This window comes from Cherax quadricarinatus, chromosome 43, assembly GCF_038502225.1.
Source record: "Cherax quadricarinatus isolate ZL_2023a chromosome 43, ASM3850222v1, whole genome shotgun sequence".
Classification (NCBI taxonomy): domain Eukaryota; kingdom Metazoa; phylum Arthropoda; class Malacostraca; order Decapoda; family Parastacidae; genus Cherax; species Cherax quadricarinatus.
In genome coordinates, this window is record NC_091334.1 from 3,629,354 (window position 1) to 3,644,944 (window position 15,591).

At 44.6% G+C, this 15,591-nt stretch overlaps 1 protein-coding gene across 1 annotated transcript in view; it reads right to left on the reverse strand.

Moving 5' to 3' along the window:
- Positions 1 to 15,591, reverse strand: part of LOC128694353 (uncharacterized) — a 276,301-nt gene that overhangs the window by 137,463 nt on the left and 123,247 nt on the right. Inside the window, exon 3 of the mRNA XM_070093513.1 lies at positions 5,658 to 5,799. Coding sequence (XP_069949614.1) covers positions 5,658 to 5,799 — 142 coding nt within the window. The remainder of the gene's footprint in view (positions 1 to 5,657; positions 5,800 to 15,591) is intronic.

Genomic DNA, 15,591 nt, shown 5'->3' on the forward strand with positions numbered 1-15,591 from the left:
GAGTGAATTAGAGAGGCAGCACTCAACAAGTGGAGTGAATTAGAGAGGCAGCACTCAACAAGTGGAGTGAATTAGAGAGGCAGCACTCAACAAGTGTAGTGAATTAGAGAGGCAGCACTCAACAAGTGTAGTGAATTAGAGAGGCAGCACTCAACAAGTGGAGTGAATTAGAGAGGCAGCACTCAACAAGTGTAGTGAATTAGAGAGGCAGCACTCAACAAGTGGAGTGAATTAGAGAGGCAGCACTCAACAAGTGTAGTGAATTAGAGAGGCAGCACTCAACAAGTGGAGTGAATTAGAGAGGCAGCACTCAACAAGTGGAGTGAATTAGAGAGGCAGCACTCAACAAGTGGGGTGATCTAGAGAGGCAGCACTCAACAAGTGGAGTGATCTAGAGAGGCAGCACTCAACAAGTGGAGTGAATTAGAGAGGCAGCACTCAACAAGTGGGGTGATCTAGAGAGGCAGTACTCAACAAGTGGAGTGATCTAGAGAGGCAGCACTCAACAAGTGGAGTGAATTAGAGAGGCAGCACTCAACAAGTGGGGTGATCTAGAGAGGCAGCACTCAACAAGTGGAGTGATCTAGAGAGGCAGCACTCAACAAGTGGGGTGATCTAGAGAGGCAGCACTCAACAAGTGGGGTGATCTAGAGAGGCAGCACTCAACAAGTGGAGTGATCTAGAGAGGCAGCACTCAACAAGTGGAGTGATCTAGAGAGGCAGCACTCAACAAGTGGAGTGATCTAGAGAGACAGCACTCAACAAGTGGGGTGATCTAGAGAGGCAGCACTCAACAAGTGGGGTGATCTAGAGAGGCAGCACTCAACAAGTGGGGTGATCTAGAGAGGCAGCACTTAACAAGTGGGGTGATCTAGAGAGGCAGCACTCAACAAGTGGGGTGATCTAGAGAGGCAGCACTCAACAAGTGGGGTGATCTAGAGAGGCAGCACTCAACAAGTGGAGTGAATTAGAGAGGCAGCACTCAACAAGTGGAGTGATCTAGAGAGGCAGCACTCAACAAGTGGAGTGAATTAGAGAGGCAGCACTCAACAAGTGTAGTGAATTAGAGAGGCAGCACTCAACAAGTGGAGTGATCTAGAGAGGCAGCACTCAACAAGTGGAGTGATCTAGAGAGGCAGCACTCAACAAGTGGAGTGATCTAGAGAGGCAGCACTCAACAAGTGGAGTGAATTAGAGAGGCAGCACTCAACAAGTGGAGTGATCTAGAGAGGCAGCACTCAACAAGTGGAGTGAATTAGAGAGGCAGCACTCAACAAGTGGAGTGATCTAGAGAGGCAGCACTCAACAAGTGGAGTGAATTAGAGAGGCAGCACTCAACAAGTGTAGTGAATTAGAGAGGCAGCACTCAACAAGTGGAGTGAATTAGAGAGGCAGCACTCAACAAGTGGAGTGAATTAGAGAGGCAGCACTCAACAAGTGGAGTGAATTAGAGAGGCAGCACTCAACAAGTGGAGTGAATTAGAGAGGCAGCACTCAACAAGTGGAGTGAATTAGAGAGGCAGCACTCAACAAGTGTAGTGAATTAGAGAGGCAGCACTCAACAAGTGTAGTGAATTAGAGAGGCAGCACTCAACAAGTGGAGTGAATTAGAGAGGCAGCACTCAACAAGTGTAGTGAATTAGAGAGGCAGCACTCAACAAGTGGAGTGAATTAGAGAGGCAGCACTCAACAAGTGTAGTGAATTAGAGAGGCAGCACTCAACAAGTGGAGTGAATTAGAGAGGCAGCACTCAACAAGTGTAGTGAATTAGAGAGGCAGCACTCAACAAGTGGAGTGAATTAGAGAGGCAGCACTCAACAAGTGTAGTGAATTAGAGAGGCAGCACTCAACAAGTGGAGTGAATTAGAGAGGCAGCACTCAACAAGTGTAGTGAATTAGAGAGGCAGCACTCAACAAGTGGAGTGAATTAGAGAGGCAGCACTCAACAAGTGTAGTGAATTAGAGAGGCAGCACTCAACAAGTGGAGTGAATTAGAGTGGCAGCACTCAACAAGTGGAGTGAATTAGAGAGGGAGCACTCAACAAGTGGGGTGATCTAGAGAGGCAGCACTCAACAAGTGGAGTGATCTAGAGAGGCAGCACTCAACAAGTGGAGTGAATTAGAGAGGCAGCACTCAACAAGTGGGGTGATCTAGAGAGGCAGCACTCAACAAGTGGAGTGATCTAGAGAGGCAGCACTCAACAAGTGGAGTGAATTAGAGAGGCAGCACTCAACAAGTGGGGTGATCTAGAGAGGCAGCACTCAACAAGTGGAGTGATCTAGAGAGGCAGCACTCAACAAGTGGGGTGATCTAGAGAGGCAGCACTCAACAAGTGGGGTGATCTAGAGAGGCAGCACTCAACAAGTGGAGTGATCTAGAGAGGCAGCACTCAACAAGTGGAGTGATCTAGAGAGGCAGCACTCAACAAGTGGAGTGATCTAGAGAGGCAGCACTCAACAAGTGGGGTGATCTAGAGAGGCAGCACTCAACAAGTGGGGTGATCTAGAGAGGCAGCACTCAACAAGTGGGGTGATCTAGAGAGGCAGCACTTAACAAGTGGGGTGATCTAGAGAGGCAGCACTCAACAAGTGTAGTGAATTAGAGAGGCAGCACTCAACAAGTGTAGTGAATTAGAGAGGCAGCACTCAACAAGTGGAGTGATCTAGAGAGGCAGCACTCAACAAGTGGAGTGAATTAGAGAGGCAGCACTCAACAAGTGTAGTGAATTAGAGAGGCAGCACTCAACAAGTGGAGTGATCTAGAGAGGCAGCACTCAACAAGTGAAGTGAATTAGAGAGGCAGCACTCAACAAGTGGAGTGATCTAGAGAGGCAGCACTCAACAAGTGGAGTGATCTAGAGAGGCAGCACTCAACAAGTGTAGTGATCTAGAGAGGCAGCACTCAACAAGTGTAGTGATCTAGAGAGGCAGCACTCAACAAGTGGAGTGATCTAGAGAGGCAGCACTCAACAAGTGGAGTGATCTAGAGAGGCAGCACTCAACAAGTGTAGTGATCTAGAGAGGCAGCACTCAACAAGTGTAGTGATCTAGAGAGGCAGCACTCAACAAGTGGAGTGATCTAGAGAGGCAGCACTCAACAAGTGGAGTGAATTAGAGAGGCAGCACTCAACAAGTGTAGTGAATTAGAGAGGCAGCACTCAACAAGTGGAGTGATCTAGAGAGGCAGCACTCAACAAGTGGAGTGATCTAGAGAGGCAGCACTCAACAAGTGGAGTGATCTAGAGAGGCAGCACTCAACAAGTGTAGTGATCTAGAGAGGCAGCACTCAACAAGTGTAGTGATCTAGAGAGGCAGCACTCAACAAGTGTAGTGATCTAGAGAGGCAGCACTCAACAAGTGTAGTGATCTAGAGAGGCAGCACTCAACAAGTGTAGTGATCTAGAGAGGCAGCACTCAACAAGTGTAGTGATCTAGAGAGGCAGCACTCAACAAGTGTAGTGATCTAGAGAGGCAGCACTCAACAAGTGTAGTGATCTAGAGAGGCAGCACTCAACAAGTGGAGTGATCTAGAGAGGCAGCACTCAACAAGTGGAGTGATCTAGAGAGGCAGCACTCAACAAGTGGAGTGATCTAGAGAGGCAGCACTCAACAAGTGGAGTGATCTAGAGAGGCAGCACTCAACAAGTGTAGTGATCTAGAGAGGCAGCACTCAACAAGTGTAGTGATCTAGAGAGGCAGCACTCAACAAGTGGAGTGATCTAGAGAGGCAGCACTCAACAAGTGGAGTGATCTAGAGAGGCAGCACTCAACAAGTGTAGTGATCTAGAGAGGCAGCACTCAACAAGTGGAGTGATCTAGAGAGGCAGCACTCAACAAGTGGAGTGATCTAGAGAGGCAGCACTCAACAAGTGTCGATCATTTTGCTACAATATTTCCTTCCGTCGTCTTATAGCACAGTCCTCTACTTAACAATATTATTAAACAAGTCGTCTTGTTTTAAAATCCTCGCAACATTTAAAAAAAAGAATAGATAAATCTCCGCCTGTTGATCGCAGGCTTCAGTAATCCCCCCCTTTGAGAGGACGCTGCCTCACGGCTCATTTACCAAGTAGATTTATCAAGGATTTCAGTGGTTGTCCTAGAAGGGCCATCGAGGAGGATGAAGTATTTGCATGGTGAGCTCAGATGTCAGATCCCGCTAGTCAACACTGTGAGGAGGACCTGCCCATAACAATGGTGCTCGCTGTTTTAGGTTGTAAACTCTTCACGGAGAGAAGTTGGATTCCACGTCAGTACAAGGCAGCATCGAGCATGTGCAGATGCTCTCTAATCAGTTTTATACAGACCATGCCCACTTTTGATTCCCATGTGATAACTCGGGACAACCTCTTCTGCACGACTTGTCATCACTGGCGCGTCCTACTGAGAAGCTTCTCATTCTTTGTGGATTGTGTAGTCGCTGTTTTCTCAGTTTTAATTTCGAAATGCTATAGTATTGTTTATCATTAAATAACAAAATAATAATAATATAATCGAATTCCTTGCTAAACTCGAAAGGGAGCTTCAATACCCGGAGTTGAAGTTTTCTGAACAGCGTCAATCTTTCTTGATTGATACGTGTTTTGAAATGGTTCAAAAGTAATGGGGCTAAAATTGTGTTGGTAAAAATTTCTCACATTTACTGACGTATTAACAAACTTTTAATTCTTAGAGTCGGTGCAATAACCGGAAAATGACTCTTCTGGTCGGCTTCAAACTTTTGTGTGTGTGTGTGTGTGTGTGTATGTGTGTGTGCTGTTGTGTATTTCTCAACTTAAAAATAATTGAATCAAAACTTACAACGACCACATTTTGTTTAAGACAGACGACTCTTAAACCATTACACTCGGGGAATATATTAATGTAAAAAAAATCGACCATTAGAGAACTGGATTCTACATCACATGGCAGTGTGAAACTGCAGGATCGAATTCTTTGTCAAAACAAAAGAACGCGGCCAGCTACAAGAGGAAGATTTCTCAAGTTAGATCGAAAAGTTCAGGAAATTCAATAAACAATTAAATAAATCGATAAAGTCAAGAAATATACCAGACGAGTTTTGTCAGTCTGAACAAAAGAGCAGAGGAAAGTAAAGGATTCGATCAACTTAAAGAAGATTGTTGCTAAATAGGTGATCAGATTCTTTATTATGAGAGAGAGAGAGAGAGAGAGAGAGAGAGAGAGAGAGAGAGAGAGAGAGTCTGGAACACATTCGTACAGCACTGTAATGTCAACGATCAAATGAAAATGCTGGCCCACAGATGGCTCCAACGTCATCCTGTTCCCTACTTGTATGTCTCATAACAATAAAAATGCTTTCAAATGAGCTGATGTAGGTAACAGCTCTTAGCTTGCCAATGAAGTTAGGAATCCTTAACCTGTAAATAGCTGTCAATAAAGCTAGGGATCCTTAACCTAACTTTGTCAAACCCTGTGTAAAAGAGAGAGAGAGAGAGAGAGAGAGAGAGAGAGAGAGAGAGAGAGAGAGAGAGAGAGAGAGAGAGAGAGAGAGAGAGAGAGAGAGAGAGAGAGAGAGAGAGAGACAGACAGACAGACAGACAGACAGACAGACAGAGACAGAGAGAGAGACAGACAGAGACAGAGAGAGAGACAGTCAGACAGAGAGAGAGAGAGAGAGAGAGAAAGCTGGGACTCACCTAGGACAGTCATGGGAGCGTTGGAAGTCTCAGTACGGAAGCTGGGATGTTCAGCAATCACTTCACAACGATAGTCTCCCGAGGCTGACACTGTCAGTCTTGTCAGTGACAACATCACCCGGTGCTCGTTACGGAACACCTCCTGCAAGGGGCAGACAACACACTCATGTTAGGAAGGGAGAAACTCACAGTATGGGTCAACACATGTTATGGGGGGAGAAACAGTATAAGTCAACACACTCGTTATGACGGGAGAAACTCACAGTATGGGTCAACATACTCATGTTATGAGGGAAATAATAATAATAATAATAATAATAATAATAATAATAATAATAATAATAATAATAATAATAATAACACTGGTCAAAAAGAAAATCGTTGTCAAAGATATTTGAAGGTATTTAGGGTATTTTGGGGTTACTAAATTTGGAAAAGCCAGTAGGTTTTTCAAATTGACTCTATTTATTTATTTATTAATTTATGTCTTTGCAAATAGTACATTGAGATTTTTTATTTACAATGATGGGTTGCAATGCAAAGACAGCCTCTATTATTGCATACTTACCCTCAATTATCAGGGAACTTAGCAATAACTCGTGTACCTGATTATGTAGTTACACTTTATATATACAGATAGTTTTAATAAATATTAGAATTATATTTTTAAATGGTTTAATATTTAACAGGAGGATTTGTATCAAGAACGACTACGTGACAATATTGGAACCTTTATTTTGGTATTTTTTCAAGATTAACATGAGTTCTTCACGAAGAGCCTGCTTAAATAAACCCAGTGCAATTTGCTACATTTGTGGCTTGCAGAACAAGACAGGTCTTGGTCTCCCCATACGGTTGGCAAAACGTGTGTAGAATGCTGACGACAGTGGAAAAATAGGCCAAGGAAAAGTTTATGTTTAGGTTCAGCATTGAAACCTGTGTCACACAGTGAAGACGTTACCATACCAGTGTTTACAACACTACCTGACCTTCCTTCGTCAGATGTTGAAGAAACTCAGGGTTTAGGATGTAACACAGGTGACAGCAGTGGAAGTGAATATGAAGTAAGCATTTCAACATCCCAGCAGTTCTACCAAGAAGAACTCTGTGATCTCATACGTGACCTCAGTCTGTCAAAGCAAACTTCTGAACTATTAGCATCCAGAATAACAAAAAACTGAATATACCAAGAAGTTTAAATAACAGCTTATCGGACAAGAGAGATTGAACTCCTCCTTTACTTCAGCCAAGATGAAGAACTTGTATACTGCAGTAATATCCCTAGACTTCTTCAAATGGTACTTGAATATCGACCAGAAGATGGCGGCTGCTTGTAGACAGCTCCATTAGAAGCCTGAAATGTTTCTTATTGCACAATAGTAACCAATATGCATCTCTTCCAATTGTTCAGTCAACAAAACTTAAAGAAGAATACGAAATATGAAAATGATATCGCAGAAGCATTGCTATCATGAGAACAAGATGTCTATCTGTGTTGATCTGAAGATGGTAAACTTTTTGCTTGGGCAACAGAGTGGATATACAACGTACCATTATTTCATCTGTTGTGGAACAGTAGGTTGAAGGCAGATCATTGGACAAAAGTGACATGACCTTTTAGAGAAAAATGACTATAGGTGCAGCAAACATCATTAACGAGCCATTGGTTGACTGGGATAACATTATTCTAACACTACTCAACATTAAGTTAGTGCTAATGAAGCAATTAGTTAAGGCCTTGGACATTACTTCAAATTTATTAGAATATCGTTCCCTAGACTTAGTATAGAAAAAATGAAAACTGGAGTCTTTGATGGCCCTCAAATTCGAAAGTATATCAAGGATTCAAATTTCACAAAATGTATGAAAGGTGTTAAAGTTTGTGCATGGTGCAGTTATGTGTCAGTTGTCAAGAACTTCTTGGTTAATCACAAAAAGGACAATTATGAAAAACAAGTGCAAAACTTGCTGACAAAGCTTTAAGAACTTAAGTACTAATATGAACATAAAGGTTCACTTTCTCCAACGCCACCTAGACAAATTTCCACACAATCTTGGTGAGGTCAGTGAGGAACAAGAGATGTTCCAGCAAGATCTGAAAGTGATGGAGGAAAGGTATCAAGGCAGATGAGACACACACACATGATGGCAGACTATTACTGGAGCCTCCAACAGGACTCTGCTGCCCACTAATATAGGAGAAAATCGTAAAAACAACGTTTGTGTATGCAGTAAGTAGTGGTATCTGAATTATCTTCCTACGTTAATCTGTTATCATATAGAATGAAGTGTTAGTATATATTAAAAGATTTGATTTTTGCATGATCTAAAAAATAATCCCAGTGCGATTTGTATGTTAAATCCACCTGATCAATATAATTTAACATCTCTTATGTTTTTCGGTGAGATGTAAAATTTGTCAAAACCAGAGCAATCAAGCAAAACCGATGAAATATGTGGAATCAGCGCCACAAACCCTAAAATCAGTAACATCATTGATCAGAAAATGGGTGTTGACGAGTGAATCTTTATTTCTACAAGTACTTACACAGACATAGCTGACATCAGTGACGTCCTATGTAGAAAACTCCTTGTTATGCAGAGGATTTCGGCCAAATTAGGTTAATATTGTCCGTCACCATCTGGAAAAGGCCCGGACCGGGACAACACCGACGAACCTACTACAGTACTGTCCCCAGGATGCGACCCACACCAGTCGACTAACACCCATGTACCTACCTACTGATAAGTGAACAGGGACAGCACTTATCTTAAGGAAACACGGTCTAATGTTTCCATCCGTACAGGGATCGTCCCCTGGACCTTAATGTGTGAGCTGAGTGTGTTACCAACTGTTGGTCAGCACACTTATGTTATGGGAAGAAACTCACAGTATGAGTCAACACACTCATGCTACGAGGGGATACGCACAGTATGGGTCAACATCCTCATGAGGAGATACAGTACGGGTTAACACACTCATGAGGGGATACAGTATGTGTCAACACACTCATGAGGGGATACAGTATGGGTCAACACACTCATGCTACGAGCGGATACTCACAGTATGGGTCAACACACTCATGCTACTAGGGAATATTCAGAGTATGAGTCAACACACTCATGAGAGGATACTCATAGTATGGGTCAACATACTCATGAGGGGATACTTTCAGAATGGGTCAACACACTTGTGAGGGGATACTTACAGTATGGGTCAACACACTCATGAGGGATACTCACAGTATGGGTCAACACCCTCATGAGGGGATACTCACAGTATGGGTCAACACCTTCATGAGGGGATACTCACAGTATGGGTCAACACACTCATGAGGGGATACTCAGTATGGGTCAACACTCATGAGAGGATACTCACAGCATGGGTCAACACACTCATGACGTGATACTCACAGTATGGATCAACACAATCGTGAGGAGATACAATATCGGTCAACACACTCATGAGAGGATACTCACAGTATGGGTCAACACACTCATGAGAAGATACTCACAGTATGGGTCAACGTACTCATGAGGGGATACTCACAGTATGAGTCAACACACTCAAGAATGATGTGCACAGTATGGGTCAACACACTCATGAGAGGATACTCACAGAATGGGTTAACACACTCATGACGGATACTCACAGTATGGGTCAACACACTCATGAGGGATACTCACGGTATGGGTCAACACACTTATGAGAGGATACAGTATGGGTCAACACTCATGAGGGATACTCACAGTATGGGTCAACACACTCAAGAGGGATACTCACAGTATGGGTCAACACACTCATGAGGGATACTCACAGTATGGGTCAACACACTCATGAGGGATGCTCACAGTATGGGTCAACACACTCACGAGGGATACTCATAGTATGGGCCAACACACTCATGAGGGATATTCACAGTATGGGTCAACACATTCATGAAGGATATTCACAGTATGGGTCAACACATTCATGAGAGGATACTCACAGTATGGGTCAAGACACTCATGAGGGATACTCACAGTATGGGTCAACACATTCATGAGGGATGCTCACAGTATGGGTCAAGACACTCATGAGGGATATTCACAGTATGGGTCAACACACTCATGAGGGATACTCACAGTATGCGTCAACACACTCATGAGAGATACTCACAGTATGGGTCAACACACTCTTGAAGGATACTCACAATATGGGTCAAGACACTAATGAGGGATACTCACAGTATGGGTCAACACATTCATAAGAGATACTCACAGTATGGGTCAACACACTCATGAGGGATACTCACAGTATGGGTCAAGACACTCATGAGGGATACTCACAGTATGGGTCAAGACACTCATGAGGGATACTCACAGTATGGGTCAACTCACTCATGAGGTATACTTACAGTATGGGTCAACACACTCATGAGGGATACTCACAGTATGGGTCAAGACACTCATGAGGGATACTCACAGTATGGGTCAACACACTCATGACGGATACTCACAGTATGGGTCAACACACTCATGAGGAATACGCACAGTATGGGTCAACACACTAATGAGAGGATACTCACAGTATGGGTCAACACACTCATGAGAGGATACTCACAGTATGGGACAACACACTCATGGGAGGATACTCACAGTATGGGTCAACATACTCATGAGGGATACTCAGAGTATGGGTCAACACACTCGTGATAGGATACTCACAGTATGGGTCAACACACTCATGAGGGATACTCATAGTGTGGGTCAACACACTCATGAGGGATACTCACAGTATGGGTCAACACACTCATGAGGGATACCCAGAGTATGGGTCAACACACTCGTGATAGGATACTCACAGTATGGGTCAACACACTCATGAGGGATACTCATAGTGTGGGTCAACATACTCATGAGGGATACTCACAGTATGGGTCAACACACTCATGAGAGGATACTCACAGTATGGGTCAACACACTCATGAGGGATACTCACAGTATAGGTCAACACACTCATGAGGGATACTCACAGTATGGGTCAACACACTCATGAGGGATACTCACAGTATGGGTCAACACACTCATGAGGGATATTCACAGTATGGATCAACACACTCATGATAGGATACTCAGAGTATGGGTCAACACACTCATGAGGGATACTCACAGTATGGATCAACACACTCATGAGGGATACTCACAGTATGGGTCAACACACTCATGAGAGGATACTCACAGTAAGGGTCAACACATTCATGGGAGGATACTCACAGTATGGGTCAACACACTCATGGGGATACTCACAGTATGGGTCAACATACTCATGATAGGATACTCACAGTATGGGTCAACACACTCATGAGGGATACTCAGTATGGGTCAACACACTCATGAGGGGATACTCACAGTATGGGTCAACACACTCATGAGAGGATACTCAGAGTATGGGTCAACACACTCATGAGGTGATACTCACAGTATGGGTCAAGACACTCATGAGGGATACTCACAGTTTGGGTCAACACATTCATGAGGGATACTCGCAGTATGGGTCAACACACTCATGAGAGATACAGTATGGGTCAAGACACTCATGAGGAATACTCACAGTATGCGTCAACACACTCATGAGGAATACTCACAGTATGGGTCAAAACACTCATGAGGGATACTCACAGTATGGGTCAACACACTCATGACAGATACTCACAGTATGGGTCAACTCACTCATGAGAGCATACTCACAGTATGGGTCAACACACTCATGAGTGATATGCACAGTATGGGTCAACACACTCATGAGAGGATACTCACAGTATGGGTCAACACACTCATGAGTGATGTGCACAGTATGGGTCAACACACTCATGAGAGGATACTCACAGTATGGATCAACACACTCATGGGAGAATACTCACAGTATGGGTCAACACACTCATGAGGGATACTCACAGAATGGGTAACACACTAATGAGAGGATACTCACAGTATGGGTCAACACACTCATGGGAGGATACTCACTGTATGGGTCAACACACTCACGAGGTATACTCACAGTTTGGGTCAACACACTCATGAAAGGATACTCACAGTAAGGGTCAACACACTCATGAGAGATACTCACAGTATGGGTCAACACACTCATCAGGGATACTCACAGTATGGGTCAACACACTCATGAGGGGATACTCACAGTATGGGTCAACACGCTCATGAGAGGATACTCACAGTATGGGCCAACACACTCATGAGGGGATACTCACAGTATGGGTCAAGACACTCATTAGGGATACTCACAGTTTGGGTCAACACATTCATGAGGGACGCTCGCAGTATGGGTCAACACACTCATGACAGATACTCACAGTATGGGTCAAGACACTCATGAGGGATAGTCACAGTATGCGTCAACACACTCATGAGGGATACTCACAGTATGGGTCAAAACACTCATGAGGGATACTCACAGTATGGGTAAAGACACTCATGAGGGATACTCACAGTATGGGTCAACACACTCATGAGGGATACTCACAATATGGGCCAACACACGCATGAGAGGATACTCACAGTATGGGTCAACACATTCATGAGAGGATACTCACAGTATGGGTCAACACACTCATGAGGGATATGCACAGTATGGGTCAACACACTCATGAGAGGATACTCACAGTATGGGTCAACACACTCATGAGGGATACTCACAGTATGGGTCAAAACACTCATGAGGGATACTCACAGTATGGGTCAAGACACTCATGAGGGATACTCACAGTATGGGTCAACACACTCATGAGGGATACTCACAGTATGGGTCAACACACTCATGAGGGATATGCACAGTATGGGTCAACACACTCATGAGAGGATACTCACAGTACGGGTCAACACACTCATGAGAGGATACTCACGGCATGGGTCAACACACTCATGGGAGGATACTCACAGTATGGGTCAACACACTCATGAGGGATACTCACAGTATGGGTCAACACACTCATGATAGGATACTCACAGTTTGGGTCAACACACTCATGAGGGATACTCACAGTATAGGTCAACACACTCTTGAGAGATACAGTATGAGTCAACACACTCATGATAGGATACTCACAGTATGGGTTAATACACTCAAGAGGGATACTCGCAGTATGGGTCAAAACACTCATGAGAGGATACTCACAGTATGGGTCAACACACTCATGAGAGGATGCTCACAGTATGGGTCAACACACTCATGAGAGGATACTCACAGTATGGGTCAACACACTCATGAGGGATACTCACAGTATGGGTCACACACTCATGAGGGATACTCACAGTATGGGTCACACACTCATGAGGGATACTCACAGTATGGGTCAACACACTCATGAGGGATACTCACAATATGGGTCAACACACTCATGAGAGGATACTCACAGTATGGGTCAACACACTCACGGGAGGATACTCACAGTATGGGTCAACACACTCATGAGGGATACTCACAGTATGGGTCAACACACTCATGAGGGATACTCACAGTATGGGTCAACACACTCATGAGGGGATACTCACAGTATGGGTCAAGACACCCATGAGGTATATTCACAGTTTGGGTCAACACATTCATGAGGGATACTCGCAGTATGGGTCAACACACTCACGAGGGATACTCACAGTATATGTCAAAACACTCATGAGGGATACTCACAGTATGGGTCAAGACGCTCATGAGGGATACTCACAGTATGGGTCAACACACTCAAGAGGTATACTCACAGTATGGGTCAACACACTCATGAGGGATATGCACAGTATGGGTCAACACACTCACGAGGGATACTCACAGTATGGGTCAACACACTCACGAGGGATACTCACAATATGGGTCAACACACTCACGAGGGATACTCATAGTATGGGTCAACACACTCACGAGGGATACTCACAGTATGGGTCAACACACTCATGAGGGATAGTCACAGTATGTGTCAACACACTCATGAGGGATACTCACAGTATGGGTCAAAACACTCATGAGGGATACTCACAGTATGGGTAAAGACACTCATGAGGGATACTCACAGTATGGGTCAACACACTCATGAGGGATACTCACAGTATGGGCCAACACACGCATGAGAGGATACTCACAGTATGGGTCAACACATTCATGAGAGGATACTCACAGTATGGGTCAACACACTCATGAGGGATATGCACAGTATGGGTCAACACACTCATGAGAGGATACTCACAGTATGGGTCAACACACTCATGAGGGATACTCACAGTATGGGTCAAAACACTCATGAGGGATACTCACAGTATGGGTCAAGACACTCATGAGGGATACTCACAGTATGGGTCAACACACTCATGAGGGATACTCACAGTATGGGTCAACACACTCATGAGGGATATGCACAGTATGGGTCAACACACTCATGAGAGGATACTCACAGTACGGGTCAACACACTCATGAGAGGATACTCACGGCATGGGTCAACACACTCATGGGAGGATACTCACAGTATGGGGCAACACACTCATGAGGGATACTCACAGTATGGGTCAACACACTCATGATAGGATACTCACAGTATGGGTCAATACACTCAAGAGGGATACTCGCAGTATGGGTCAACACACTCATGAGAGGATACTCACAGTATGGGTCAACACACTCATGAGAGGATGCTCACAGTATGGGTCAACACACTCATGAGAGGATACTCACAGTATGGGTCAACACACTCATGAGGGATACTCACAGTATGGGTCAACACACTCATGAGGGATACTCACAGTATGGGTCACACACTCATGAGGGATACTCACAGTATGTGTCAACACACTCATGAGGGATACTCGCAATATGGGTCAACACACTCATGAGAGGATACTCACAGTATGGGTCAACACACTCATGGGAGGATACTCACAGTATGGGTCAACACACTCATGAGGGATACTCACAGTATGGGTCAACACACTCATGAGGGATACTCACAGTATGGGTCAACACACTCATGAGGGGATACTCACAGTATGGGTCAAGACACCCATGAGGTATACTCACAGTTTGGGTCAACACATTCATGAGGGATACTCGCAGTATGGGTCAACACACTCATGAGGGATACTCACAGTATGGGTCAAAACACTCATGAGGGATACTCACAGTATGAGTCAAGACGCTCATGAGGGATACTCACAGCATGGGTCAACACACTCAAGAGGTATACTCACAGTATGGGTCAACACACTCATGAGGGATATTCACAGTATGGGTCAACACACTCACGAGGGATACTCACAGTATGGGTCAACACACTCACGAGGGATACTCACAATATGGGTCAACACACTCACGAGGGATACTCATAGTATGGGTCAACACACTCACGAGGGATACTCACAGTATGGGTCAACACACTCACGAGGGATACTCACAGTATGGGTCAACACACTCACGAGGGATACTCGCAGTATGGGTCAACACTCTCACGAGGGATACTCACAGTATGGGTCAACACACTCACGAGGGATACCCACAGTATGGGTCAACACACTCACGAGGGATACTCACAGTATGGGTCAACACACTCACGTGGGATACTCACAGTATGGGTCAACACACTCACGAGGGATATTCACAGTATGGGTCAACACACTCACGAGGGATACTCACAGTATGGGTCAACACACTCACGAGGGATACTCACAGTATGGGTCAACACACTCGCGAGGGATACTCACAGTATGGGTCAACACACTCACGAGGGATACTCACAGTATGGGTCAACACACTCACGAGGGATACTCACAGTATGGGTCAACACACTCACGAGGGATACTCACAGTATGGGTCAACACACTCACGAGGGATACTCACAGTATGGGTCAACACACTCACGAGGGAAGTCACTCACGACACGAGGTAAACACAAGTTTCCC